The sequence below is a fragment of the Scatophagus argus genome, chromosome 19 (assembly GCF_020382885.2).
Source record: "Scatophagus argus isolate fScaArg1 chromosome 19, fScaArg1.pri, whole genome shotgun sequence".
Taxonomy (NCBI): domain Eukaryota; kingdom Metazoa; phylum Chordata; class Actinopteri; family Scatophagidae; genus Scatophagus; species Scatophagus argus.
The window spans coordinates 2635331-2663196 of record NC_058511.1 but is presented as its reverse complement, the minus strand read 5'-3'; the positions used below and the strand labels follow the sequence as shown (position 1 = coordinate 2663196).

At 43.2% G+C, this 27866-nt stretch overlaps 3 protein-coding genes across 7 annotated transcripts; 2 read left to right on the top strand and 1 right to left on the bottom strand.

The window, feature by feature from the left end:
* Positions 1 to 8: 8 nt before the first annotated feature.
* LOC124050347 lies at positions 9 to 11009 on the top strand. The gene is made up of 9 exons (XM_046372810.1): positions 9 to 141; positions 414 to 758; positions 893 to 1159; positions 1282 to 1335; positions 1750 to 1851; positions 1942 to 1970; positions 2136 to 2171; positions 2281 to 2425; positions 10974 to 11009. Exons 1-8 carry the CDS (start codon positions 81 to 83, stop codon positions 2362 to 2364), a joined length of 978 nt encoding a protein of 325 aa, XP_046228766.1. The 5' UTR covers positions 9 to 80; the 3' UTR covers positions 2365 to 2425; positions 10974 to 11009.
* Positions 5896 to 23317, top strand: LOC124050328. 4 transcript variants are annotated; one of them, XM_046372751.1, is made up of 9 exons: positions 5896 to 6047; positions 7562 to 7897; positions 15875 to 16216; positions 19731 to 20069; positions 20193 to 20456; positions 20621 to 20701; positions 22241 to 22342; positions 22433 to 22461; positions 22627 to 23317. In XM_046372751.1, exons 1-9 carry the CDS (start codon positions 5987 to 5989, stop codon positions 22636 to 22638), a joined length of 1566 nt encoding a protein of 521 aa, XP_046228707.1. In that variant the 5' UTR covers positions 5896 to 5986; the 3' UTR covers positions 22639 to 23317. The 4 variants fall into 4 exon arrangements, with proteins under 4 accessions (XP_046228707.1, XP_046228706.1, XP_046228709.1 ...); XM_046372750.1 differs by having other exon boundaries at positions 20193 to 20468; XM_046372753.1 differs by lacking the exon at positions 19731 to 20069 and having other exon boundaries at positions 20193 to 20468.
* On the bottom strand, positions 23168 to 27866 carry selenol (selenoprotein L). 2 transcript variants are annotated; one of them, XM_046372818.1, is made up of 9 exons: positions 27668 to 27865; positions 26924 to 27002; positions 26750 to 26803; positions 26501 to 26546; positions 25553 to 25680; positions 25349 to 25463; positions 24962 to 25084; positions 24303 to 24440; positions 23168 to 23992 (listed from the first exon to the last, which is right to left on the bottom strand). In XM_046372818.1, exons 1-9 carry the CDS (start codon positions 27771 to 27773, stop codon positions 23870 to 23872), a joined length of 912 nt encoding a protein of 303 aa, XP_046228774.1. In that variant the 5' UTR covers positions 27774 to 27865; the 3' UTR covers positions 23168 to 23869. The 2 variants fall into 2 exon arrangements, with proteins under 2 accessions (XP_046228774.1, XP_046228775.1); XM_046372819.1 differs by lacking the exon at positions 26750 to 26803 and having other exon boundaries at positions 27668 to 27866.

The following is a 27866-nucleotide window of genomic DNA, read 5'->3' as shown; positions in this document are numbered from 1 at the left end:
ATCATCTTTCTACTTTAGAGACTCAGACTTTAGAGACTCAGACAGTAACGAACAAGAGACAAGAGAGACTGAGAATCACGATGGACGAGTTCAAATGGATTCAAATGTCTTCATTTGTTCTCCTGATGCTTCAGTTTACAGGTAAGATTCCACACATCACATCTACAAAATAATAACTTCATCTAAACTATTAAAGATACTTGACAAATGAGGCGTTGACTTGGTGTTGAACGTCACAGTGAATTTTTTCTCAGCTCTATTTTAAAGCCATAGTCGCACAGTTCCGGCACAACTTAAAGGCCTCCGCTTCCTCTTCCTCATCATTCTCATCATGAATTTTAGATTACTGTCACACATACCTCTAAACATAACTGCCCTGTTCTTATTTTTTTGTATTTATTTCTTATCTCCAGCAGCTGTAATCGGAGAACATCAAACCTTCTCTGTGGCCAGAATTGGAGAGGAAGTCACTTTGCCTTGTGAAAATGTGTTAAAAGATCATCACAGATGTGACAGCACTACATGGCTCACCAGTCCTCATGAGGGAGTAACAACAAAAACCCTGGTTAGTGAAGGGCAGATTAGGAAAAATGAGATTTCCAAAGACAAATCAGACAGACTGAGTGTGACAGCAGGTTGTTCTCTGGTTATAACAAACATCACAGTTGAGGACGTCGGCCGTTACATCTGCAGACAGTTTGACAAGACAGGAAAACAACAAGGTCCAGATGCTCAGGTTTATCTGTCTGTTATTAACTGTGAGTATTTACATCATAATGTCTTCACTTTAAACCGTCTTGTTAGAACAACATATTGAAACACTGCAGTAATTATGATTACAGTGATGAAGTAAATTTCATTCTTTCTCTCACAATGTCTCCATCTTCTCCAGTGGAGGAACATCAGACGAATGATTGGGTCAAGTTGGTCTGCTCCGTGTTGACATATGCAGGCTGTGGATACTCAGTGAAGTGGCTGCATGATGATGATGATAAGAGTAACGTGACGCTGACACCTCATGCCTGTGGAGCTGCCGTGGAGTTTAAAACTGCTCATCACAAACACAAATCAAATGTTTATGACTCACTAAAGTGTAGCGTGACAGATCAAACGAGTGGACGAACGTTCCTGTACAAAGTTGGCCCCGAGTCCTCATCAGGTACATTTGATATCATCTGATGCTTTTTAAAGATTACTTTATTTCTCATTATTTGTCCCTTCAGACTGTGAGCTGTTTTCTCATTTCATATCATCACATTTCATATTCAACAAAATCAAAAGGAATCAAACCAACAGGAGGACAGAAAACACCGTCTGCAGGGGATTCAACTGCAGGTACTGACTCTTTCTCTGTTTATGAGGTCTAAACATATCAGACTGACACTCGGCTATGGGTGGAGATCTGCTCATATCCACACAGCTGAGTCTAAAGCCTTGTTGCTCGCTGATTCATCCCCCAAAATTCACATAAAATATTGTACACATGGTGGCACAAAGCAGTGCTTTGTCATATGTGATAATCACTGACTCATTTGTGTAGTGAGAGGGATTTATGCACCTGACCAACAAGGTGTAGAAAATGTGGATGCGTGATTAGACAGTTAGAGGAAAAAAAACACCACCTTTATGTGTGAGCATCCAAAATATTTTTCTTTCATATGGATTTTGAAGAGAAAAAAAAATGTGTTTGAGCTCATTTCTTCTAAAGCCAAAACTTTTAAACTCTGACGTTATTGTTGTGCTCCACAGCTCGTACAGATCGTTCTGTTCTGGACTACATGATGTTGGTTCTGCGTGTGGCTGAACTCCTCCTCATTACTCTGATTGCTGTTCTTCTCATCAGAGCTGCAGGTGAGAACATTCAGACCAACATTTGTTCAGACTGACCAACACAAGCTGGAAGTTTGGAGCTGAAATGTTCCTCTGTGCTTTATTTTCCAGGGAAGCAGAGACCACCTGATGACAACACTGTGAGTTGAACAGAAACACTGAAGTGAAGCCGTGTGTAAAATTCAAAATGTGTATCAATGATCAGGGACTGTGAGTCAGTGTAGATGATGAGAAGCTGCTGCTGCTAACTGTTCATGTTACTGTAATGCAGGACTGTGAACGTCTCACCGTTTGTGTCTGTGCAGGTTTCACACTCAGACAGGAGGTGGTGGTGCGTTCAGGTGCCGTCAGATTATTTCTTGTTTCCTGGTGTTTAATGTGGCTCAGTGGTGTGAAAGTGGTCAGTTAAAGTGTGTCAGAGTGAGAGTTTGTTTGTGTTGTGTTTCACAGGTGAATAATGATGAAGATGAAGATGAAGGTGTGGTGAAATATGAAAACTTTGGAGAAACTTCTGCCTCTGTCAGCCTCCACTGATCAACAACTTCCACATCGACATGAAGTCATGAGAGAAAAGACTCCACTGCAGTTAAATAACATCACATTTACAGTCGAAGCTTTTAGATAACAAAAACCTGATGAGATCATTTTCAGTTTGGGACGACTGCTTGTTTTTATTTCATTCATCAATGTGAGAAATGTTTGTGCGTTTTGTGTGCTGAGACATTTTAGTGTGACTTTGGACAACAGCACTGATTTCATCTCATATCTGGAAGTCCACTGTGAGTTTTCTAAAACGTCTTCTCCTCCATCAGCTGTGAAAATCTTTATTTTCTGCAGTCACTTCAGAACTCAGCAGGTGGATTTCAGCTTCCTGGAACAGAAAAGATCATTTAACTCTTGTTGTTTTAGGATTTCCTGGTTGCTGTTGAAGCTTGAGCTCAGTTTCATGTGTGTGTGTGTGTGTGTGTGTGTGTGTGTGTGTGTGTGTGTGTGTGTGTGCAGATGAGCTCATTTGAATTCACTTTGACTCAGCGTTGTTGCTAACATATTTGTTGTGATGTGTGTGTGTTTGGCTTGAATGTGAACAGTCTTCTTCATCATATCCTCACAATATAATCTGCAAATAAAGAAATGCTGACCACTTCATTCTACACTGTGTGTTGTGATGCCTTCATGTTCTCACGGTGTCATAAAGGAAAATGAATGTTTTGTTGTCACAGCCGTGTGTGCTCCTTTGGACTGTGTGTCCCTCCTGTCCTCCTGTCTTCTATACCAGGTGTTCCATGTTGTAATTACTTAATGAGGTCCACCTGGCCTGGGAGGGAAGTGTTTATAAATGCACCTTCGCCAGCGTCTGAAGGAGAGACTTCTGGGGTCCATCATGAAGCAGGTTCAACAACCTCTGAGTATGAATGTTAACTCTGAGTTGACAAACCCTGGGATGAAAATCTGTGAGTTTCCTGTTTCAGCACAGCTGATTAGCATTAGTTCTGTCGACTCTGAGTATGTTGACTCAAGCGCGTGCACCACGACTATAAAAAAGCCCTCATCAATGGAGCCCCGATTCCCTGATTCACCACGGAGGCCAGAGGGGAAAGAAAGCCCTCAACATATTTTTCACCTCGGGAGCTGGAAATCTTGATGGAGGCGTACGGTGAATATGAGCATTTATTCCAGAAAAAAAGTAACACGACAGCAGCGGCAAAAGAAAGAGAAAGTGCACGAGGGGAAAAATCACTGCTCGAGTCAATGTGTAAGTTCTGTGTTTAATCACTCATAAAATATTGTATGTAAAAAGTGGTGTTGACCCTCTGCTCATGTAGGTGCTGGAAATTGAGATACTTAAATACAAGTTAGAGGTGGGTGTGCAGTCACAGGTAAATTTAATTTGTCATTGGAACAAGATAAGATTACATGAACTTTATTTATTGATCCCGCAGTGGGGAAATTCACTTCACTTCAATTCAATTCAACAGAAAAATAGTGCAAAAACAAAGAAGTAACAAAAAAATATAAAGGTAAAATAAATTAACAATTTACAAAGTAATACGGATTTCCAAGGCAATATGAAAACCATCCTGGTTTCTGGGAGGTGGATGGGGTCCTCCTCGTGGTCTTCTGTTTGTAGGGCAGGGTGCTGCTCTCCTCTAATAATTGCAATATTATGGAGAACAACACAAGCCACAATTATGTCACAGGCTCCCTCAGGAGTTACTGAGATGATGTAAGCACTGGGAACAGGCTTTCAGCAGGCCTACAGTCATCTCTAGCCTGGCTCTGGTCCAGCAGTGTGCCACATTGAAGTGCTGCTGGGGGCCTGGTTGAGGGTCTGGGTAAGGGGTTATGAGTGTGGGTTGGCAGGGGTAACTCCTGTCACCCAGAAGGAAGCCTTCAATCTCTCCTGCAAGTAAAGTCACATTTATTTAGTACAGATATTTTTCACAGACTAACTAGACAAAGATCTTCGCAGTGACAAACAGCCACCAGTGCAATGTTTCAGACCACTTACCACAGTCCAGTCTGTTGCTCAGAGTAGACCCTCGATATATGCAGGAGTCCTGCTCAGACCCAGGCCACTTGGCTTCCACATTTGTGATGATGTGAGCTGCATCACAAATGATCTAACAGTACAGAAAATGAGACGGGTTAGTTGAAATGTTTGTGCTCTGACATTTAAAAGTAATAGTCAATGTGTGTACCTGCACATTAATTCTGTGGGAGGACTTCCTGTTCACATAATATTAATTTTGTGAAGGAGCAGTGATAGGAATGTGAGTGCCATCAATGCAGCCAAACAGGTGCTTTACTTATGTGCTCTGCATCTCCAGTGTTGTATAAAACTCTCCCGTTTGCAAAAACGTAGAGAAACGCAAAGTATCTGCTCAGTGGTGAGTTCACGGCCGCGGTGGGTGATGTGAGTGATGACAGGACGGATGAGGTTGTGAATGAATTGCAGTGACTGTAACGAAAAACGATCAGGCTCATATAAAAAGTCGGGACAGGATGAAAGATTATCCAGACGTGCTCGGAAAATCCTCGCCCGACGCAATCACATTTCTGTGTGAATCAGTAGCTTCTTCGTCCACAGGCTCCTCCAGAAACGGACCTGCCATTTTCATGTGAAGTTTACAGACTGGACGGAGACTCAGTGAATAAGGAAACGGTTCAGGCTTATGTTCCGTAAAGGGGAGGAGTCAGAGACAAACTCGGGGTTTCCGGAATAAAACCCGCTCCCGACCAGGTTATGTTCACAGACTAAGATATCGCGGTAACAGACTCTGAGTATGAGTTAACTCGCTTTATGAAACGGGCTTAACTTACTCCTTAACTTCCCCCGATCTCGGGGTTAACTTACCTCCCTTATTGAAAGGGTTAACTCAGGGTGTCTCTGATTTCAGGCTCAACATGTGCAGGGTTTCCACATAACCTGCTTCATGAAACAGGAGCCTGGTGTGGAAGCCTCTCAGCCTGGGATTTGTTACTGTTGTGGTGTTTGAATGTAGTGTCTTCATTGGTGTTAATTTAGTGTCATTACTAAACATTAATGTTCCACAGTAACATTAATAAATCCCATGGAGTTGGCTGTTTTAAAGCTGTCTTTACTGTGGCTGGTCTGGGTCAGTGTAAAGCTGTACAACCTCCCTCCTCTGGTCCACTTCCAGCAGTAAACCTTCTCTCTGTTGGCTTGAACAGCTCTGTTCTCACTGGACACTAAAACATGTCTGAACGCACAACAAAATGCACCCAAAGCGACTCTTCACTGTCTGTTCACGTGTCAAACATCACCGTGAATCCTGTCTGTGTTCTAATCAACGCTGAAGAAAACAAGGTGCATTACAGCCAACATTGATCTTAACGAACAAACTTCACACGTTCAACTTCCTCTTCATCCTCTTCTTTTTCTTCTTCTTCTCAGGTTGTGAAACACGTCAACGTCACAAATGCTCTGTGGGACTCGACGAAATGTGAAGTTGAGGTTCAGCTTGAACATTGATAAAGCTGAAAGCCACAATGAGATAGTGACACCTCGCTGTCCACAGGAAGTAGGTGCAGCATCTTTCTACCTTAGAGACTCAGACTTTAGAGACTCAGACTTTAGAGACTCAGACTTTAGAGACTCAGACAGTAACCAGAACAAGACAGACTGAGAATCACGATGGACGAGTTCAAATGGATTCAAATGTCTTCATTTGTTCTCCTGATGCTTCAGTTTACAGGTAAGATTCCACACATCACATCTACAAAACAATAACTTCATCTAAACTATTAAAGATACTTTATGATCGACTTTTCATTTCACTAAGACAACCAAAATGTGTTGTTTGTCTCCAACATGTTGACTTTAGTCAACAAGGACAAAGAAAACAACCATGCTTTGAACTGCTTCCTGTGCTGTTGGCAGCTTTAATCTCCAGCAGTGCATCAGATTCAATCAGATCATCATGTGTTTGGAGCCTGACTGTCCTGTGAGAACCACAGACCTCTGAACAGTTTCCTCACCTCACAAAGTCAGCCTGTTTTCAGCTCTGTGAAGATGCAGCTTCCACCTCAACCAGGAGGCTTTTTCCACAGTTTATTCAGCTGAAGATGGAGGAGAAATCATCCTTTAATCCTTCACTGTTGGTTGTAGTTAAAGACGTTTTCGTTTCTCCTGGCGTTTCTGTCTCAGCTGTTGTTGTTTGATATGCCGTCATTTTAAGATGTGTGCGTCTGTTCAGCTTGTTTCTGATGTTGTGCTGTGAGAGTAATTAAAATAAACCAGGAGGAGGAGGGACAGTGTTCATCCTGACTGAGTCACTTGTGAGAGTTAAACAGCTGATTGAGAGGACCCTGTGGAAACCCCAAAGGCTTCACTTTTCACTGCTGTTGATACTTCAGCTCAGTGCGACCTTCACAGCAGCTCATGTCAGCCATAAGTGAAGGAGGAAGCTGAGAGCTGATGTGCTCTGCCTTCATTAAAGCAACAGTTGTGAGTGAAAAGAAGGATGACAGTCACTGTGAGGAGGTCACTCTTTATTATTACAGGAAGTTGACACAACATTTTTCTGTAAGAAGCTTGAGTGTAGAGACTCACAAGTCGAGGAAGCAGAGAGAAAAGAGACACGATGGCTGGATTCAGATGGGGTTGTCACGTCCTGGTTTTCTGCCTGTTGATTTTTGGTCCATGTGTCATGTTTCATGTGTGTTTTCGTGTGTTATGTTCAAGGTTTTTGTCATGTCCTGTTTTATTTTGAAAGCATCACTTCCCCTGTGTGTCTCTGTTTTCTGTAGCTTTGCTTTTGTTTAACCTGATTTCTTTCTCCTCCGTCGATGTGTCTCACCTGATGTGTCTTGTTATCTCGTCTATTTAGTCCTCGTCTTCCCCGTCGCTGGTGTCAGTGCGTTATATTGTCTTTTGTCCCATGCCAGGATTTGTATCGTCTCCATGCTTTTTATGCCAGAAAACTCTTGACTCGTCTTGTTGTACTTTTTGTTGATTCTTGCCCCAGTAAGCGTGTGCCTGTTTTTTTGAGTTTCTTTGTTAGAAAATAAAGAAAATAGTTTTGGATCTCGGCCTGCCTGCCCTTTTTTGACTCTGCATCGGGGTTCAATCCTCTGCGTCAGCGACGCCGCTTCCTTTGTGACAGGGGTTAACTCTAACCCTTTGGGTTATGCAAACTTTCATCCTCACGCTGACATTAATAGTCTTTTTTATTTCTCTTGATTCTTTCTTTCTCTCTCGTCTTCACAGCAGCAGCGACCCGACAGCTTGTCCTCCACTTCACTGTCAGAGATGGAGATCAAGTCAGTTTGCCGTGTAATAATATGATCGACGGTCAGCAGGAATGTGACAGCACAATATGGATCTTCAGTGGTTTAAGAAACGCAGCAGCAGTAGAGCTGATTAAACTCGGACAGATTGCTGAACAGGCCAAAACCAAATCAGACAGACTGAGTGTCACAAAGAACTGTTCTCTGGTTATAAAGAAGGTCTCAGCTGAGGATGCTGGACGTTACACCTGCAGACAGTACAAATCAGGACAACAACAAGGTCCAGACTCTGATGTTTATCTGTCTGTGGTCACCAGTGAGTATTTACATCATAAAGATTTCAGCTCAGACTGTGAAACATTACAATAATTCTGATTACTGTGATGAAGTTCATTTTGCTCTTGTTGTCTTTCTCTCACAATGTCTCCATCTTCACCAGTGACTGAACGTGAGGACGCTGATAAGGTGACATTAAGCTGCTCTGTGTGGACATATGGACGATGTGGACACACAGTGAAGTGGCTGTTTAATAGAACTGATGTGGATAAAGAAAACCAAATAGTGAAGACATCACAGTCTTCCTGCTCTGCCTCTCTGACGGGTCTGAGTTCACATTTCATTTATGAGTCGAGGTTTAACTTGTTGAAGTGTGAAGTGACTGATGGGGACAAAGTTCAGTTTCTCTTCAGTCCTCGGCCCTCAGGTGAGAAACCAGGTGAGAACATGTTGAGCTGTTTAAAGTCACTTCAAAGTGACGTGAAGATTTACCTCAAATATTTGTTTGATTTATGGATTTGAAGTTTTAATATCACATCACAACACACGTTTTGCACTGAGCAGTTTGTTGAGTTGTGTTCATCTGTTCAGGTGAGGACACAACAAGAACAACAAAGCCAACAACAAAGCCAACAACAACAACAAAGCCAACAACTAAGCCAACAACTAAGCCAACAACTAAGCCAACAACAACAACAAAGCCAACAACTAAGCCAACAACTAAGCCAACAACTAAGCCAACAACAACAACAAAGCCAACAACAACTACAACGTCATCATCAACAACAACAACAGCAACAATGACAACAACCAATGATATTACAGCAGGACCTCCAAACAGCAGTGAGTCAGCATTTTTCTCTTTGTGTTTGTACTAAACTCACAGTTAGCAAAGACATGCAGGCAGAAGAACTTTTAGATCCTGACAGACACTTTGTGTGTCTGTGTTTCCTGCTTTGTGTTGTCTCATCAGTAAATGGTTGAATGTTTCGGCTGTAGACAAATCAGTATTTTAAAACGTTCCTGTTCCATGTAATTCTCTCCTCTGTTGTAACTTCTGTCAGAACAGGAAGCTGTGGACAAAATGCTGTTTCCAACATGTAAACAACCTTTACTTCTGTTGGAGTTTCACTGCACATCCGTGTGGTCTTAAATGTGAAAAACTATCCACAATATTTTATTTCAGTTTAGTGTGTGAACATGCTAACATTTGCTAATTAGCTAACAACACAAAGTTCAGCTGAGGCTGAAGGGAATCTCATCCGTTTGCAGGTTTGTGTTCATTAAACAAAGTTCACATGTTGACCTGAAGATGGCGCCACATCAGATTTCAGGAGATCATCAAAGTTGATGACATCCTGAGGGGGACATGGGTGTCTGTGGAGACTTTCATGTCCAACATGTTGAGACGTTTCTCTAAAAGTCCAAAACGTCTTCGTGCTGGCAGCTCCAGAGGACCACCAGAGTCAGTCGGCTTCATCCTCACAGGATCATGACTGACTCAGCACATTTTCATGACAATCCGTCCAACGGCTGCTGAGATATTTCAGTGTGGACCAAAGTGGAGGACGACCGACTGACTTTGTCATCCCTGCAGTCGCTAACACGACTAAACACACGTGTTGTGCTTCTGATTTCTGAGCCCAACTTTCTCGTCTGACGTTATTGTTGTGTTCCACACACGGACGTAATGGGGGGGGGGGCAAAGGGGACATGTCCCCTTCACTTTTACCGTCCAAAAACAATGTTACGCTACAGTAAACAGACACGCGTCAAGCACTAGGACCAAGCGGAAAACGGTCGCTCAAGCTGAAGCCTGTTTCCCTTAGTTTAGACCGCCCACAAGCTCCCCGATTGGCTCCGCGGTTTCTCGTGTGATTGGCCGCCCCTGCTGTCACTCCACCCCGCTTGCACACCGGTGGGTCTGCTGGTCTGCGGCCTGGAGTCCGTGTTAATCTGCTCCTGTAAACTGGGCGTTTGTTCTGCCTGGTCTGGGTCACGTCATCCAGAAGGACTGTAATATCAGACGTTTCATTTACGTTAACGTTTGAATCGATGTCCATGTGCGTGAGTGTGTGTGTGTGTGTGTGTTTGTTAATTAGGCGCAGCCAGGATGTCTTAAAAGAAAAGTGGACGTAAGAGACTTTAGAAGTCAAAGTGTAAGTTGCTCAGAGACATGCGTTACACCCATCCTGCTACACCTTCACTGGCTCCAATAAATCAGCATATCCACTTCAAGATCCGCCTCATCATTTACAAAGCTCTCAATAATATTGTAAAGTGTATTAGTTTTGTTGATTAGAGTTTTATTAAAAATACTTGTGTGCCCCCCACCCCCGACCCCCACCTCTGAAATCAAACTTTCGTCCTTGTTCCACAGGTTGTACAGATCGTTCTGTTCTGGACTACATGATGTTGGTTCTGCGTGTGGCTGAACTCCTCCTCATTACTCTGATTGCTGTTCTTCTCATCAGAGCTGCAGGTGAGAACATTCAGACCAACATTTGTTCAGACTGACCAACACAAACTGGAAGTTTGGAGCTGAAATGTTCCTCTGTGCTTTATTTTCCAGGGAAGCAGAGACCACCTGATGACAACACTGTGAGTTGAACAGAAACACTGAAGTGAAGCCGTGTGTAAAATTCAAAATGTGTATCAATGATCGGGGACTGTGAGTCAGTGTAGATGATGAGAAGCTGCTGCTGCTAACTGTTCATGTTACTGTAATGCAGGACTGTGAACGTCTCACCGTTTGTGTCTGTGCAGGTTTCACACTCAGTCAGAAGGCGGACGGCGAGGCGTTCAGGTGCAGCAGCCAGTCAGGTAAAGGTCAGCTCAGACAGGAGGTGGTGGTGCGTTCAGGTGCTGTCAGATTATTTCTTGTTTCCTGGTGTTTAATGTGGCTCAGTGGTGTGAAAGTGGTCAGTTAAAGTGTGTCAGAGTGAGAGTTTGTTTGTGTTGTGTTTCACAGGTGAATAATGATGAAGAAGAAGATGAAGGTGTGGTGAAATATGAAAACTTTGGAGAAACTTCTGCCTCTGTCAGCCTCCACTGATCAACAACTTCCACATCGACATGAAGTCATGAGAGAAAAGACTCCACTGCAGTTAAATAACATCACATTTACACGAGCAGTCGAAGCTTTTAGACAACAAAAACCTGATGAGATCATTTTCAGTTTGGGACGACTGCTTGTTTTTATTTCATTCATCAATGTGAGAAATGTTTGTGCGTTTTGTGTGCTGAGACATTTTAGTGTGACTTTGGACAACAGCACTGATTTCATCTCATATCTGGAAGTCCACTGTGAGTTTTCTAAAACGTCTTCTCCTCCATCAGCTGTGAAAATCTTTATTTTCTGCAGTCACTTCAGAACTCAGCAGGTGGATTTCAGCTTCCTGGAACAGAAAAGATCATTTAACTCTTGTTGTTTTAGGATTTCCTGGTTGCTGCTGAAGCTTGAGCTCAGTTTCATGTGTGTGTGTGTGTGTGTGTGTGTGTGTGTGTGTGTGTGTGTGTGTGTGTGTGTGTGTGTGTGTGTGCAGATGAGCTCATTTGAATTCACTTTGACTCAGCGTTGTTGCTAACATATTTGTTGTGATGTGTGTGTGTTTGGCTTGAATGTGTTTTCAGTCTTCATGGAGTCAGTAACAGTCTTCTTCATCATATCCTCACAATATAATCTGCAAATAAAGAAATGCTGACCACTTCATTCTACACTGTGTGTTGTGATGCCTTCATGTTCTCACGGTGTCATAAAGGAAAATGAATGTTTTGTTGTCACAGCCGTGTGTGCTCCTTTGGACTGTGTGTCCCTCCTGTCCTCCTGTCTTCTATACCAGGTGTTCCACGTTGTAATTACTTAATGAGGTCCACCTGGCCTGGGAGGGAAGTGTTTATAAATGCACCTTCGCCAGCGTCTGAAGGAGAGGCTTCTGGGGTCCATCATGAAGCAGGTTCAACAACCTCTGAGTATGAATGTTAACTCTGAGTTGACAAACCCTGGGATGAAAATCTGTGAGTTTCCTGTTTCAACACAGCTGATTAGCATTAGTTCTGTCGACTCTGAGTATGTTGACTCAAGCGCGTGCACCACGACTATAAAAAAGCCCTCATCAATGGAGCCCCGATTCCCTGATTCACCACGGAGGCCAGAGGGGAAAGAAAGCGCTGGACATATTTTTCACCTCTGGAGCTGGAAATCTTGATGGAGGCGTACGGTGAATATGAGCATTTATTCCGGAAAAAAAGTAACACGACAGCAGCGGCAAAAGAAAGAGAAAGTGCACAAGGGGAAAAATCAATGTGTCGAGTCAATGTGTAAGTTTTGTGTTTAATCACTCATAAAATATTGTATGTAAAAAATGGTGTTGACCCTCTGCTCATGTAGGTGCTGGAAATTGAGATACTTAAATACAAGTTAGAGGTGGGTGTGCAGTCACAGGTAAATTTAATTTGTCATTGGAACAAGATAAGATTACATGAACTTTATTTATTGATCCCGCAGTGGGGAAATTCACTTCACTTCAATTCAATTCAACAGAAAAATAGTGCAAAAACAAAGAAGTAACAAAAAAATATAAAGGTGAAATAAATTAACAATTTACAAAGTAATACGGATTTCCAAAGCAATATGAAAACCATCCTGGTTTCTGGGAGGTGGATGGGGTCCTCCTCGTGGTCTTCTGTTTGTAGGGCAGGGTGTTGCTCTCCTCTAATAGTTGCAATATTATAATTAGACAAAGATCTTCGCAGTGACAAACAGCCACCAGTCCCATGTTTCAGACCACTTACCACAGTCCAGTCTGTTGCTCAGAGTAGACCCTCGATATATGCAGGAGTCCTGCTCAGACCCAGGCCACTTGGCTTCCACATGTGTGATGATGTGAGCTGCATCACAAATGATCTAACAGTACAGAAAATGAGACGGGTTAGTTGAAATGTTTGTGCTCTGACATTTAAAAAGAGTAGTCAATGTGTGTACCTGCACATTAATTCTGTGGGAGGACTTCCTGTTCACATAATATTCATTTTGTGAAGGAGCAGTGATAGGAATGTGAGTGCCATCAATGCAGCCAAACAGGTGCTTTACTTATGTGCTCTGCATCTCCAGTGTTGTATAAAACTCTCCCGTTTGCAAAAACGTAGAGCAACGCAAAGTATCTGTTCAGTGGTGAGTTCACGGCCACGGTGGGTGATGTGAGTGATGACAGGACGGATGAGGCTGTGAATGAATTGCAGTGACTGTAACGAAAAACGATCAGGCTCATATAAAAAGTCGGGACAGGATGAAAGATTATCCAGACGTGCTCGGAAAATCCTCGCCCGACGCAATCACATTTCTGTGTGAATCAGTAGCTTCTTCGTCCTCAGGCTCCTCCAGAAACGGACCTGCCATTTTCATGTGAAGTTTACAGACTGGACGGAGACTCAGTGAATAAGGAAACGGTTCAGGTTTATGTTCCGTAAAGGGGAGGAGTCAGAGACAAACTCGGGGTTTCCGGAATAAAACCCGCTCCCGACCAGGTTATGTTCACAGACTAAGATATCGCGGTAACAGACTCTGAGTATGAGTTAACTCGCTTTATGAAACGGGCTTAACTTACTCCTTAACTTCCCCCGATCTCGGGGTTAACTTACCTCGCTTATTGAAAGGGTTAACTCAGGGTGTCGCTGATTTCAGGCTCAACATGTGCAGGGTTTCCACATAACCTGCTTCATGAAACAGGAGCCTGGTGTGGAAGCCTCTCAGCCTGGGATTTGTTACTGTTGTTGTGTTTGAATGTAGTGTCTTCATTGGTGTTAATTTAGTGTCATTACTAAACATTAATGTTCCACAGTAACATTAATAAATCCCATGGAGTTGGCTGTTTTAAAGGTGTCTTTACTGTGGCTGGTCTGGGTCAGTGTAAAGCCGTACAACCTCCCTCCTCTGGTCCACTTCCAGCAGTAAACCTTCTCTCTGTTGGCTTGAACAGCTCTGTTCTCACTGGACACTAAAACATGTCTGAACGCACAACAAAATGCACCCAAAGCGACTCTTCACTGTCTGTTCACGTGTCAAACATCACCGTGAATCCTGTCTGTGTTCTAATCAACGCTGACGAAAACAAGGTGCATTACAGCCAACATTGATCTTAAGGATCAAACTGCACACGTTCAACTTCCTCTTCATCCTCTTCTTTTTCTTCTTCTTCTCAGGTTGTGAAACACGTCAAAGTCACAAATGCTCTGTGGGACTGGACGAAGTGTGAAGTTGAGGTTCAGTTTGAACTTTGTTAAAGTTGGACCTAAAACAGACTGAAAGCCACAATGAGGAAGTGACATCACGCTGACCACAGGAAGTAGGTGCAGCATCTTTCTACCTTAGAGACTCAGACTTTAGAGACTCAGACTTTAGAGACTCAGACAGTAACCAGAACAAGACAGACTGAGGATCACGATGGACGAGTTCAAATGGATTCAAATGTCTTCATTTGTTCTCCTGACGCTTCAGTTTACAGGTAAGATTCCACACATCACATCTACAAAACAATAACTTCATCTAAACTATTAAAGATACTTTATGATCGACTTTTCATTTCACTAAGACAACCAAAATGTGTTGTTTGTCTCCAACATGTTGACTTTAGTGAACAAAGACAAAGAAAACAACCATGCTTTGAACTGCTTTCTGTGCTGTTGGCAGCTTTAATCTCCAGCAGTGCATCAGATTCAATCAGATCATCATGTGTTTGGAGCCTGACTGTCCTGTGAGAACCACAGACCTCTGAACAGTTTCCTCACCTCACAAAGTCAGCCTGTTTTCAGCTCTGTGAAGATGCAGCTTCCACCTCAACCAGGAGGCTTTTTCCACAGTTTATTCAGCTGAAGATTGAGGAGAAATCATCCTTTAATCCTTCACTGTTGGTTGTAGTTAAAGACGTTTTCGTTTTTCCTGGCGTTTCTGTCTCAGCTGTTGTTGTTTGATATGCCGTCATTTTAAGATGTGTGCGTCTGTTCAGCTTGTTTCTGATGTTGTGCTGTGAGAGTAATTAAAATAAACCAGGAGGAGGAGGGACAGTGTTCATCCTGACTGAGTCACTTGTGAGAGTTAAACAGCTGATTGAGAGGACCCTGTGGAAACCCCAAAGGCTTCACTTTTCACTGCTGTTGATACTTCAGCTCAGTGCGACCTTCACAGCAGCTCATGTCAGCCATAAGTGAAGGAGGAAGCTGAGAGCTGATGTGCTCTGCCTTCATTAAAGCAACAGTTGTGAGTGAAAAGAAGGATGACAGTCACTGTGAGGAGGTCACTCTTTATTATGACAGGAAGTTGACGCAACATTTTTCTGTAAGAAGCTTGAGTGTAGAGACTCACAAGTCGAGGAAGCAGAGAGACAAGAGACACGATGGCTGGATTCAGATGGGGTTGTCACGTCCTGGTTTTCTGCCTGTTGATTTTTGGTCCATGTGTCATGTTTCATGTGTGTTTTCGTGTGTTATGTTCAAGGTTTTTGTCATGTCCTGTTTTATTTTGAAAGCCTCACTTCCCCTGTGTGTCTCTGTTTTCTGTAGCTTTGCTTTTGTTTAACCTGATTTCTTTCTCCTCCGTTGATGTGTCTCACCTGATGTGTCTTGTTATCTCGTCTATTTAGTCCTCGTCTTCCCCGTCGCTGGTGTCAGTGCGTTATATTGTCTTTTGTCCCATGCCAGGATTTGTATCGTCTCCATGCTTTTTATGCCAGAAAACTCTTGACTCGTCTTGTTGTACTTTTTGTTGATCCTTGCCCCAGTAAGCGTGTGCCTGTTTTTTTGAGTTTCTTTGTTAGAAAATAAAGAAAATAGTTTTGGATCTCGGCCTGCCTGCCCTTTTTTGACTCTGCATCGGGGTTCAATCCTCTGCGTCAGCGACGCCGCTTCCTTTGTGACAGGAGTTAACTCTAACCCTTTGGGTTATGCAAACTTTCATCCTCACGCTGACATTAATATTCTTTTTTATTTCTCTTGATTCTTTCTTTCTCTCTCATCTTCACAGCAGCAGCGACCCGACAGCTTGTCCTCCACTTCACTGTCAGAGATGGAGATCAAGTCAGTTTGCCGTGTAATAATATGATCGACGGTCAGCAGGAATGTGACAGCACAACATGGGTGTTCAGTGGTTTAAGACGAGACACAGGAACAGTAGAGCTGGTTAACCTCGGACAGATTGGTGAACAGACCAGAACCAAATCAGACAGACTGAGTGTCACAAAGAACTGTTCTCTGGTTATAAAGAAGGTCTCAGCTGAGGATGCTGGTCGTTACACCTGCAGACAGTTTGACAAATCAGGACATCAACAAGGTCCAGACTCTCAGGTTGATCTGTCTGTGGTCACCAGTGAGTATTTACATCATAAAGTTTTCAGCTCAGACTGTGAAACATTACAATAATTCTGATTACTGTGATGAAGTTCATTTTGCTCTTGTTGTCTTTCTCTCACAATGTCTCCATCTTCACCAGTGACTGAACGTGAGGACGCTGATGAGGTGACATTAAGCTGCTCTGTGTGGACACGTGGACGATGTGGACACACAGTGAAGTGGCTGTTTAATAGAATTGATGTGGATAAAGAAAACCACCAAGTGAAGACATCACAGTCTTCCTGCTCTGCCTCTCTGAAGGTTCCGACTTCACATTTCATTTATGAGTCGAGGTTTGACTTGTTGAAGTGTGAAGTGACTGATGGGGACAAAGTTCAGTTTCTCTTCAGTCCTCGGCCCTCAGGTGAGAAACCAGGTGAGAACATGTTGAGCTGTTTAAAGTCACTTCAAAGTGACGTGAAGATTGACCTCAAATATTTGTTTCATTTATGGATTTGAAGTTTTAATATCACATCACAACACACGTTTTGCACTGAGCAGTTTGTTGAGTTGTGTTCATCTGTTCAGGTGAGGACACAACAACAACAAAGCCAACAACTACAACAAAGCCAACAACAATGAAGCCAAGAACAACAACAACAAAGCCAACAACTACAACAAAGCCAACAACAACAAAGCCAACAACTACAACAAAGCCAACAACAACAAAGCCAACAACTACAACAACAAAGCCAAAAACAACAACTACAATGTCATCAACAAGAACAACAACAACCAATGATATTACACCAGCACCAGGACCACCAAACAGCAGTGAGTCAGCATTTTTCTCTTTGTGTTTGTACTAAACTCACAGTTAGCAAAGACATGCAGGCAGAAGAACTTTTAGATCCTGACAGACACTTTGTGTGTCTGTGTTTCCTGCTTTGTGTTGTCTCATCAGTAAATGGTTGAATGTTTCGGCTGTAGACAAATCAGTATTTTAAAACGTTCCTGTTCCATGTAATTCTCTTCTCTGTTGTAACTTCTGTCAGAACAGGAAGCTGTGGACAAAATGCTGTTTCCAACATGTAAACAACCTTTACTCCTGTTGGAGTTTCACTGCACATCCGTGTGGTCTTAAATGTGAAAAACTATCCACAATATTTTATTTCAGTTTAGTGTGTGAACATGCTAACATTTGCTAATTAGCTAACAACACAAAGTTCAGCTGAGGCTGAAGGGAATCTCATCCGTTTGCAGGTTTGTGTTCATAAAACAAAGTTCACATGTTGACCTGAAGATGGCGCCACATCAGATTTCAGGAGATCATCAAAGTTGATGACATCCTGAGGGGGACATGGGTGTCTGTGGAGACTTTCATGTCCAACATGTGGAGACGTTTCTCTAAAAGTCCAAAACGTCTTCGTGCTGGCAGCTCCAGAGGACCACCAGAGTCAGTCGGCTTCATCCTCACAGGATCATGACTGACTCAGCACATTTTCATGACAATCCGTCCAACAGCTGCTGAGATATTTCAGTGTGGACCAAAGTGGAGGACGACCGACTGACTTTGTCATCCCTGCAGTCGCTAACACGACTAAACACACGTGTTGTGCTTCTGATTTCTGAGCCCAACTTTCTCGTCTGACGTTATTGTTGTGTTCCACAGCTCGTACAGATTGTTCTGTTCTGGACTACATGATGTTGGTTCTGCGTGTGGCTGAACTCCTCCTCATTACTCTGATTGCTGTTCTTCTCATCAGAGCTGCAGGTGAGAACATTCAGACCAACATTTGTTCAGACTGACCAACACAAACTGGAAGTTTGGAGCTGAAATGTTCCTCTGTGCTTTATTTTCCAGGGAAGCAGAGACCACCTGATGACAACACTGTGAGTTGAACAGAAACACTGAAGTGAAGCCGTGTGTAAAATTCAAAATGTGTATCAATGATCAGGGACTGTGAGTCAGTGTAGATGATGAGAAGCTGCTGCTGCTAACTGTTCATGTTACTGTAGTGCAGGACTGTGAACGTCTCACCGTTTGTGTCTGTGCAGGTTTCACACTCAGTCAGAAGGCGGACGGCGAGGCGTTCAGGTGCAGCAGCTGGTCAGGTAAACGTCAGCTCAGACAGGAGGTGGTGGTGCGTTCAGGGTTCTGCTTCTTAACAGTCAGCTGGGAGGAAAATGCAGCAGTCTGGGAAATTTTGACTAAACGTATGAAGTGTTGATGAATTTATTTGTTCTATTTGAACTCAGGTGTGTTGTTTTCACAGGTGCATTGTGAAGAAGACGGACGCGACAGCTCAGTGACATATGAAAACACCGGAGACGCCTCTGCTTCTGTTCACTTCCACACCAACAGCAGCTCTCCAGAGACATGAGTCCACTGCTCTCACACATTTCTTATTAATCCAATTTCATTCTGATGTTTTAGATGAGGTCTCGGTTCATACGGTTGTCACGAGGAGCCGCAAAGTCTGGCTTGTACCTCATTTTAAGCTTGCTGTCCGTTTAACAAAGTTTTATCTTTTCCTGCGTCGCTGATGAAACTGTTTCCTTTGTGCAGCTCGGCCTGACGTCTCTGTTCTCAGTTTAGTTTCCTTTGAGGTCCGGAGTGTTTCGGCTCAGGTTTCAGAGGAGCTTTGAATGAACTTTGATTATTAACAGTGGTGTGTTGGTTAGAACTGATAATATGATCTGCTGAGCTGATGTGTTGTGGTGAAGTCAGTGTGTCCTGTTTAACAATTAAAGTTGAATTTGCAGTCATCAGTTGCTGATCCCACTCTCCATTATAGTTAACATGTGTGAAATGTCTATCATGTCTGTTACTGACATGCATACAAACACATACATACCTTTCTGCATATGTAATATTTAATCATCACTGAATGCTTACTAATGAAATTTAAATTCCACTGAATTTATACAAATGAAATATTTTACTTCACAGTGATGACATGTGTCACTGTTCCTTTAACAAATTATCTCTTTTGTTTAAGATTTATTGCTGTAAAAAGTTGTTTTATCCAAAAGGGGATGACGAAGGTTAACAAGTGAAGGAGGAAGCTGAGAGCTGATGTGCTCTGCCTTCATTAAAGCAACAGTTGTGAGTGAAAAGAAGGATGACAGTCACTGTGAGGAGGTCACTCTTTATTATTACAGGAAGTTGACGCAACATTTTTCTGTAAGAAGCTTGAGTGTAGAGACTCACAAGTCGAGGAAGCAGAGAGAAAAGAGACACGATGGCTGGATTCAGATGGATTAAAATGTCTTTGTTTCTGATGCTGCTGCTTCAGTTTACAGGTAAGGACACATAGAACGTGTGTTTGACCAACACAGACATTTACAGACTATTTTATTCATGTCATTAAAGTTATTTTATGACTTGAAACCCAACAGACAGCAACTCTGTTTGTTCTCCAGCAGGTTGAGTTTCGTGAACTCTGACAAACCAAAGATGAAGCTTATAAGCAAACTTTCATCCTCACGCTGACATTAATAGTCTTTTTTATTTCTCTTGATTCTTTCTTTCTCTCTCATCTTCACAGCAGCAGCGACCCGACAGCTTGTCCTCCACTTCACTGTCAGAGATGGAGATCAAGTCAGTTTGCCGTGTAATAATATGATCGACGGTCAGCAGGAATGTGACAGCACAACATGGCTCTTCAATGCTTTAAGACGAGACACAGCAGCAGTAGAGCTGATTAAACTTGGACAGATTGGTGAACAGACCAAAACCAATTCAGACAGACTGAGTGTCACAAAGAACTGTTCTCTGGTTATAAAGAAGGTCTCAGCTGAGGATGCTGGTCGTTACACCTGCAGACAGTACAAATCAGGACAACAACAAGGTCCAGACTCTCAGGTTCATCTGTCTGTGGTCACCAGTGAGTATTTACATCATAAAGTTTTCAGCTCAGACTGTGAAACATTACAATAATTCTGATTACTGTGATGAAGTTCATTTTGCTCTTGTTGTCTTTCTCTCACAATGTCTCCATCTTCACCAGTGACTGAACGTGAGGACGCTGATGAGGTGACATTAAGCTGCTCTGTGTGGACATATGGACCATGTGGACACACAGTGAAGTGGCTGTTTAATAGAATTGATGTGGATAAAGAAAACCACCAAGTGAAGACATCACAGTCTTCCTGCTCTGCCTCTCTGACGGGTCTGAGTTCACATTTCATTTATGAGTCGAGGTTTGACTTGTTGAAGTGTGAAGTGACTGATGGGGACAAAGTTCAGTTTCTCTTCAGTCCTCGGCCCTCAGGTGAGAAACCAGGTGAGAACATGTTGAGCTGTTTAAAGTCACTTCAAAGTGACGTGAAGATTTACCTCAAATATTTGTTTCATTTATGGATTTGAAGTTTTAATATCACATCACAACACACGTTTTGCACTGAGCAGTTTGTTGAGTTGTGTTCATCTGTTCAGGTGAGGACACAACAACAACAACAACAACGACAGCAACAACAACCAATGATATTACACCAGCACCGGGGCCACTAAACATCGGTGAGTCAGCATTTTTCTCTTTGTGTTTGTACTAAACTCACAGTTAGCAAAGACATGCAGGCAGAAGAACTTTTAGATCCTGACAGACACTTTGTGTGTCTGTGTTTCCTGCTTTGTGTTGTCTCATCAGTAAATGGTTGAATGTTTCGGCTGTAGACAAATCAGTATTTTAAAACGTTGCTGTTCCATGTAATTCTCTTCTCTGTTGTAACTTCTGTCAGAACAGGAAGCTGTGGACAAAATGCTGTTTCCAACATGTAAACAACCTTTACGTCTGTTGGAGTTTCACTGCACATCCGTGTGGTCTTAAATGTGAAAAACTATCCACAATATTTTATTTCAGTTTAGTGTGTGAACATGCTAACATTTGCTAATTAGCTAACAACACAAAGTTCAGCTGAGGCTGAAGGGAATCTCATCCGTTTGCAGGTTTGTTCATAAAACAAAGTTCACATGTTGACCTGAAGATGGCGCCACATCAGATTTCAGGAGATCATCAAAGTTGATGACATCCTGAGGGGGACATGGGTGTCTGTGGAGACTTTCATGTCCAACATGTGGAGACGTTTCTCTAAAAGTCCAAAATGTCTTCGTGCTGGCAGCTCCAGAGGACCACCAGAGTCAGTCGGCTTCATCCTCACAGGATCATGACTGACTCAGCACATTTTCATGACAATCCGTCCAACGGCTGCTGAGATATTTCAGTGTGGACCAAAGTGGAGGACGACCGACTGACTTTGTCATCCCTGCAGTCGCTAACACGACTAAACACACGTGTTGTGCTTCTGATTTCTGAGCCCAACTTTCTCGTCTGACGTTATTGTTGTGTTCCACACACGGACGTAATGAGGGGGGGCAAAGGGGACATGTCCCCTTCACTTTTACCGTCCAAAAACAATGTTACGCTATAGTAAACAGACACGCGTCAAGCACTAGGACCGAGCGGAAAACGGTCGCTCAAGCTGAAGCCTGTTTACCTTAGTTTAGACCGCCCACAAGCTCCCCGATTGGCTCCGCGGTTTCTCGTGTGATTGGCCGCCCCTGCTGTCACTCCACCCCGCTTGCACACCGGTGGGTCTGCTGGTCTGCGGCCAGGAGTCCGTGTTAATCTGCTCCTGTAAACTGGGCGTTTGTTCTGCCTGGTCTGGGTCACGTCACCCAGAAGGACTGTAATATCAGACGTTTCATTTACGTTAACGTTTGAATCGGTGTCCATGTGCGTGAGTGTGTGTGTGTGTGTGTGTGTTTGTTAATTAGGCGCAGCCAGGATGTCTTAAAAACAGAAAAGTGGACATAAGAGACTTTAGAAGTCAAAGTGTAAGTTGCTCAGAGTCATGCGTTACACCCATCCTGCTACACCTTCACTGGCTCCAATAAATCAGCATATCCACTTCAAGATCCACCTCATCATTTACAAAGCTCTCAATAACATTGTAAATTGTATTAGTTTTGTTGATTAGAGTTTTATTATAAAACACTTGTGTGCCCCCCACCCCCAACCCCCACCTATGAAATCAAACTTTCGTCCTTGTTCCACAGCTCGTACAGATCGTTCTGTTCTGGACTACATGATGTTGGTTCTGCGTGTGGCTGAACTCCTCCTCATTACTCTGATTGCTGTTCTTCTCATCAGAGCTGCAGGTGAGAACATTCAGACCAACATTTGTTCAGACTGACCAACACAAACTGGAAGTTTGGAGCTGAAATGTTCCTCTGTGCTTTATTTTCCAGGGAAGCAGAGACCACCTGATGACAACACTGTGAGTTGAACAGAAACACTGAAGTGAAGCCGTGTGTAAAATTCAAAATGTGTATCAATGATCAGGGACTGTGAGTCAGTGTAGATGATGAGAAGCTGCTGCTGCTAACTGTTCATGTTACTGTAATGCAGGACTGTGAACGTCTCACCGTTTGTGTCTGTGCAGGTTTTACACTGAAGAAAACAAGATGCGGTCAAGCAAACTTTTATCTTAACGAACAAACTTCACACGTTCAACTTCCTCTTCTTCTTCTTCTGAGGCTATGAAACACTTCATCATCACAAATGCTCTGTGGGACTGGACGAAGTGTGAAGTTGAGGTTCAGCTTGAACTTTGTTAAAGTTAGACCTAAAACAGACTGAAAGTCACAATGAGGAAGTGACATCACGCTGACCACAGGAAGTAGCTGCAGCATCTGTCCGCACTGCATTTCGTTCATACTGTGGCTAAGGCTGTGTTGCCAGACTGAGCGAGATTCTGCGAGTTTGGAGTCACGTCGTTTCCTTTCAAGTTGTTGCGTGTTTTGCTTTAACATGTGAACCTTATTATTATTCCACAGCGCAAATCTCTTTTGCTTTATGTGTCGAAATGATACCATCTGATTGCTTACTTTGAGAAATCTGTTTTTATTACAGAAAAGAGGCCAAAGTCCTGAAATGTTGAATCCAGCCTCAATACATAGAACTGTATAAAAACAGTCTGAAAATCAGCCATTTCAAAAAACATTTAATCAGGAACAATCTGATCACTAACAAGAGAACAAAATTCCAAATCTGAGCAGCACCAGCATTTGGTACATTTGGTACATGACATACAGACACGTTTCAGTCTGTAGTCATCAGAAATCCTGAGCGATTTAAACATCAAAAAGCTCACAGTTCATGACAAACTACAGCGTTTTATCTATGAGAGATTTGATCTGTAGCAGCAGTTTTATCTTTTCTTCTACTCTAAAATCTCAGTTTCATCTAAAAATTACATTACAACACATTAAAAGATGACATTTCAAATGAGGACTGCAACAGCAAAGATTTCTCTTCGCTTCGTGGCCACATGGAAACAAACAAGCTTCATGAAGCAGGAAGTGTTTAAATTGTACAGGCTACCCCTCACTGCGTCACAGTGAAGTCTGAACAGCAAATCATCGTGACTTTTAGAGTTAAATTACTTTCGTGTCTGCACACACAAGCGCTCATTTAAAAAAGCTCCCACTGACACATCGCTGACACAGCAAAGAAGAACAGCTGTCTTTGCATCAAGGTTCGGCATCGGTTACGTCTCTTCATGGTGTCATGAGTGCAAGACGTGACGTCATGAACGCGAGTCAAAGAGCCGCTCTTCTTCTGTGGTGTCAGCGATGCGTTTAAAACCCCCCGAAGAGCCTCAGACTCTGAGCCTGCGTAAAGTCTCACAGCTTGGATGGCTCCACGGCCTGCAGGATGTCTTTCGCGGTCGGCCTGTCCAGAGGGTTTTCACACGGGTGACAAAAAAGGACTTTCCCCGCTTCATCCAGCACAAAGTCACCTCCCATCTGAAAAACACAAACACGCATTAAAGCCTGAAGCAACAGCATAAAATGGCTTGAGAAAGCTTCTCAAAATGAATTCCCTTGTTGGTCAGATCAGACTCTTTTAATTTGAAAAAACGAGTAACATATAATAATAAAATAACATAGGGTTCCGTGAGGCAGTACAAATGTGCAAGTGAGTAAACAGTCAGTGCAAATAGTCAGCAGGTGGATCATGACAGGAGCACAGAACAGTGACTGTACTACAGTAAAGTAATGGAAGCACAGTGTTACATCATATAATTGGACTTAAGAAGGGTCCTGAGGCTTGTACCTGGTAGATGTCTTCCAGCAGACGAGAGGGCACGTCGGGGAAGTCTCTGTCCACAGCCCCGTACTCCGAGTACCGCAGCAGGCAGCCGAACTTCATCACCTTGGAGTAGGACGAGCCGAGGCCAAAACTTCTGTATATCTGTGGCACGCAGGACAGAAGCTTTAGTCTGCAGAAACGCATCCTGGTAGTTTTATATCATCAAAATCACAAGTAAAAAGCCAACGCAAACACACACACACAGATTTATGAGCGCCTCTGTGGCATGTGGAAAACCACCCAAGTCTTCATACTCGCTTCACTGCCCCTTTTTCCCCTCTCACATCTGCTAACATCTGGTGGCTGACTTTGCAGAACGAAACATTTGGAGGCTCAGCTCGCTGGGCTTTAATGACACGTCATCAAACAGCTGCTAAACCCTCCGACTCCTTCAGTTTGTTTGTGCTGAGTCACAGCCATCTCCAGTTTCCATGAATTACTGATGCCTCTTTAATACTGACGCACCTGACCTCCCTGCACTGAATGTAAACATGCAGACAATGTGATAAACAGTGTTGCTATGCAGACAAAGACTCTTGATTCCTTTCATTTTTACAAAGCAAAAGCCAAATCTTCCCAGAAATCCTTTCATTCCCTCATTAAGCCGAAACACCGATCCTGACCTTCCTCGGTGGATCCAACACCATGTTGAAGGTACATCCAGTCTGCTCCAGCCACAGCTGAGCTCCCTCCACGCCGCCGAAAGAAACGACCAAGACCCGCAGTGACCGAGCCTCGAGGACAGCCTGCAAGAAACAAAAAGAACGAAAATCAAACAAAGACACTGAGTACAAACCAATCTGTGAGTTTTCTTTGGCTTCTTGTTGTACTCAATTGCGGTTGAATGGCTGCAGATGACATTCACATAAGGCTCAAGTCCAACTCGAGTACTACAAGACCGTATACACGACGGACGACGTGAAAGCTCCCCAGAAGCGAGGAGGTTCAGCGGGAAGAAGGCTGTTCAGCAGAGCGAAGGGAACTGTGGAACATTTTACACATAAACTGACCCGACTGGCCTCCAGTTCAGCCACGTGGTCTCGTCACGGCAGTCATCCGAAATGTCTGATGAGAACCAGCAGCAGCTTCTGACCCTGATCCAGATACTGACCCAGAGTCACACTCCTTTAAAAACACACACACACACAACACAGACAGAAACGGCCTCAGAAAGCATCAGAACACCAACGCTCAACGTCAGGCCCTGAACTCACTTTCCACTCCGTCCGTCAGTGAGAGGAGTATCAGGGCTCAGGCTGTCGGCCATCTTTCCTCCTGACTGCTGTCCATCTGTCGTCTGTAGACGTTTGTCCACACTGTCCAGGAAGGAGTCCCACTCGCTCTACACACACGGACACACGAGATTAGAAACCAAACGAACACCAAGCAGCATCGAGAAATCATCGTGAAGCAACATCAATAAATACATAATGCAACAGCAAGACTGAAACATCTGGGACGGCTTTCACTCTTAGAAACTGGTGCTTTATGTCAGCTTTCTCAAACGTTTCAAATGGACCACGTGATGCCAGCCGGCCTCATTTTAATGCTGTCATGTCAGTTTTTATTACAGTCATTGATTTATTAAATCATACTTTTGGTGGAGTATTTCCATTTTCTGCTACTTTATACTTCAGCTTATTAACTACAATCCACAGGGAAATGCTGTACTTTTTACTTTATCATGTTTATTTGATAATTTTAGTTACTTTGCAGATTTAAATTAAGAATACAAAGTGTAATCAACAAATAACTTGATGTATCATTACAGATTTAGCTAAGGCTTTACTGAGCTCAGTTCACAAGCTTCCCAACAGCATGTAAAGTAATTAAAATGTACAAGGATAAACATATTAATACATTAATAATATAAACAACATCATATGCTGTACATCATTCTGAAATGGGGCTACACTGCATAATACGTACTTTCACTTTTGGTACTTCAAGTATATTGTAATGTTTTATCACTAACAAGTACATTCCTGCTCCTAAAAAGAACATTTTGAATGCAGGACTTTTACTACGTCATGTTATTCTGTTTCTTAAGCAAAAGATGTGTCTCGATGTGCATGAATTTGGCAGTTTACTGTGTGAAAACACAACAGCCGCGTCTAAGTCATACTGTGCAACATCAGAATGTAGAAATGCAGAAGGCAGACCTCCAGCTGCAGGAGCTCCTCCACCCGCTCTCGCACTGCTGCTCGGCTGAGAGGGAACAAACATGGAGCTTACATTTCCATCACTATATGACAAAACGGCAACAGACAAGCTTTGTTCATCTCCTCAATATGTGACTCATCTCATCTCTGTAATGTTTTATTACAAACAGGCTAATCCAAAGTCTGGAGGGAGTGATTTTAGAATAGATTAGATTTTCCCTTAGTTTGTCCTTGTAGTTATTTACTTACTGATAAGACTTCTGCCAAATGGCCTCCGCCTCGCTCCTGTTTTTCACTCCAAGGCTACTCAACAGTAACAAAACACAGGCATACGGCACAAAATAAACAAAAAGGAACTTGTGGATTAAAACATCTGTGCAGCCCAGTGGCTCTGTGGCCCTGCAGGTGTGGACAGCGACTCACCTTTTGTAAAACTGCGCCCCGGCTGTGATCAGGCCGAGTAAAGTGGTGATCTTGTAAGGGACAAAAGTCTCCAGCGAGTCTGTGTGAGAACAAAGGAGCACAGTCATCGGTCAGGCTGGTTTGTGCAATGCCACCGCATTGGCAGCATGACAGGGATTATATTACGCCACCTTCATGCCAGAGGGTCTTTTTAATCCAGCGAGTTGATCCCACTGATGTGTGTTATTAAACACTCAAAGGAAGACTTGTGAATTATAATTCTGACATATGAGAGTAAATAACAAACGCTGCTGCATCGGCAAGTTGCTTATCCGCTCTGTTTTCGCTGGACTTGTGGAGGGGAAAAGTGAACAACGGACCCAAACTGAAATACGAATGAAACTTCTTGCATTTTTATGACGCTGCGCCTGCTAGGAAGAACACGTAGGTTATAAAAGAACAATAAACACGACACCCGAATTAACCTGAGCTTGTTTTCAATTCGGCGCACACATGATCGATTTAGGAACACGAACTGGATTACATTTTTGTCTTTCCTTATTGGCTCACGTGGTTTCCATACAATCTTCCGGCGTACACGTACACACGTAAAGCGACAACGTAAAACATGATTCATGGTTTTTTATATGCCGAATTACTCAAAAGACCAACACGATTCACTGAAGATAAAAGGCATCTTTTCCAACTCTGACGCGTACACTGAATTCTTGTCACAAGTGCGTCCTTATGCTACAACAGTCCTACCTTCTGCCTCCTGCTTGGCGTTCTGTAGAAGGACTTGGCCCAAGTTGACCAGCAGAGTCAGACTACTCGTTAAAGTGTCTTCGGACACAGTCACATCTGCAGCCATGGCCACCTGCTGCACTCACACACGCACTGACAGCTAGACCGACAGCCAGGAGAGCCGAACTGCATCCTGACCACGTGACACAGTCACGTGGCG

Bases quoted from the DNA above. Each gene is read 5' to 3' on its own strand.
- LOC124050347 (XM_046372810.1), top strand. From the start codon at position 81: ATGGACGAGTTCAAATGGATTCAAATGTCTTCATTTGTTCTCCTGATG. The intron at 759-892 runs GTGAGTATTTAC...CATCTTCTCCAG, and splicing joins TTATCTGTCTGTTATTAACT to TGGAGGAACATCAGACGAAT. The intron at 1,160-1,281 runs GTACATTTGATA...CAAAATCAAAAG, and splicing joins TGGCCCCGAGTCCTCATCAG to GAATCAAACCAACAGGAGGA.
- LOC124050328 (XM_046372750.1), top strand. From the start codon at position 5,987: ATGGACGAGTTCAAATGGATTCAAATGTCTTCATTTGTTCTCCTGATG. The intron at 7,898-15,874 runs GTGAGTATTTAC...TCATCTTCACAG, and splicing joins TTATCTGTCTGTGGTCACCA to CAGCAGCGACCCGACAGCTT. The intron at 20,070-20,192 runs GTGAGTATTTAC...CATCTTCACCAG, and splicing joins TCATCTGTCTGTGGTCACCA to TGACTGAACGTGAGGACGCT.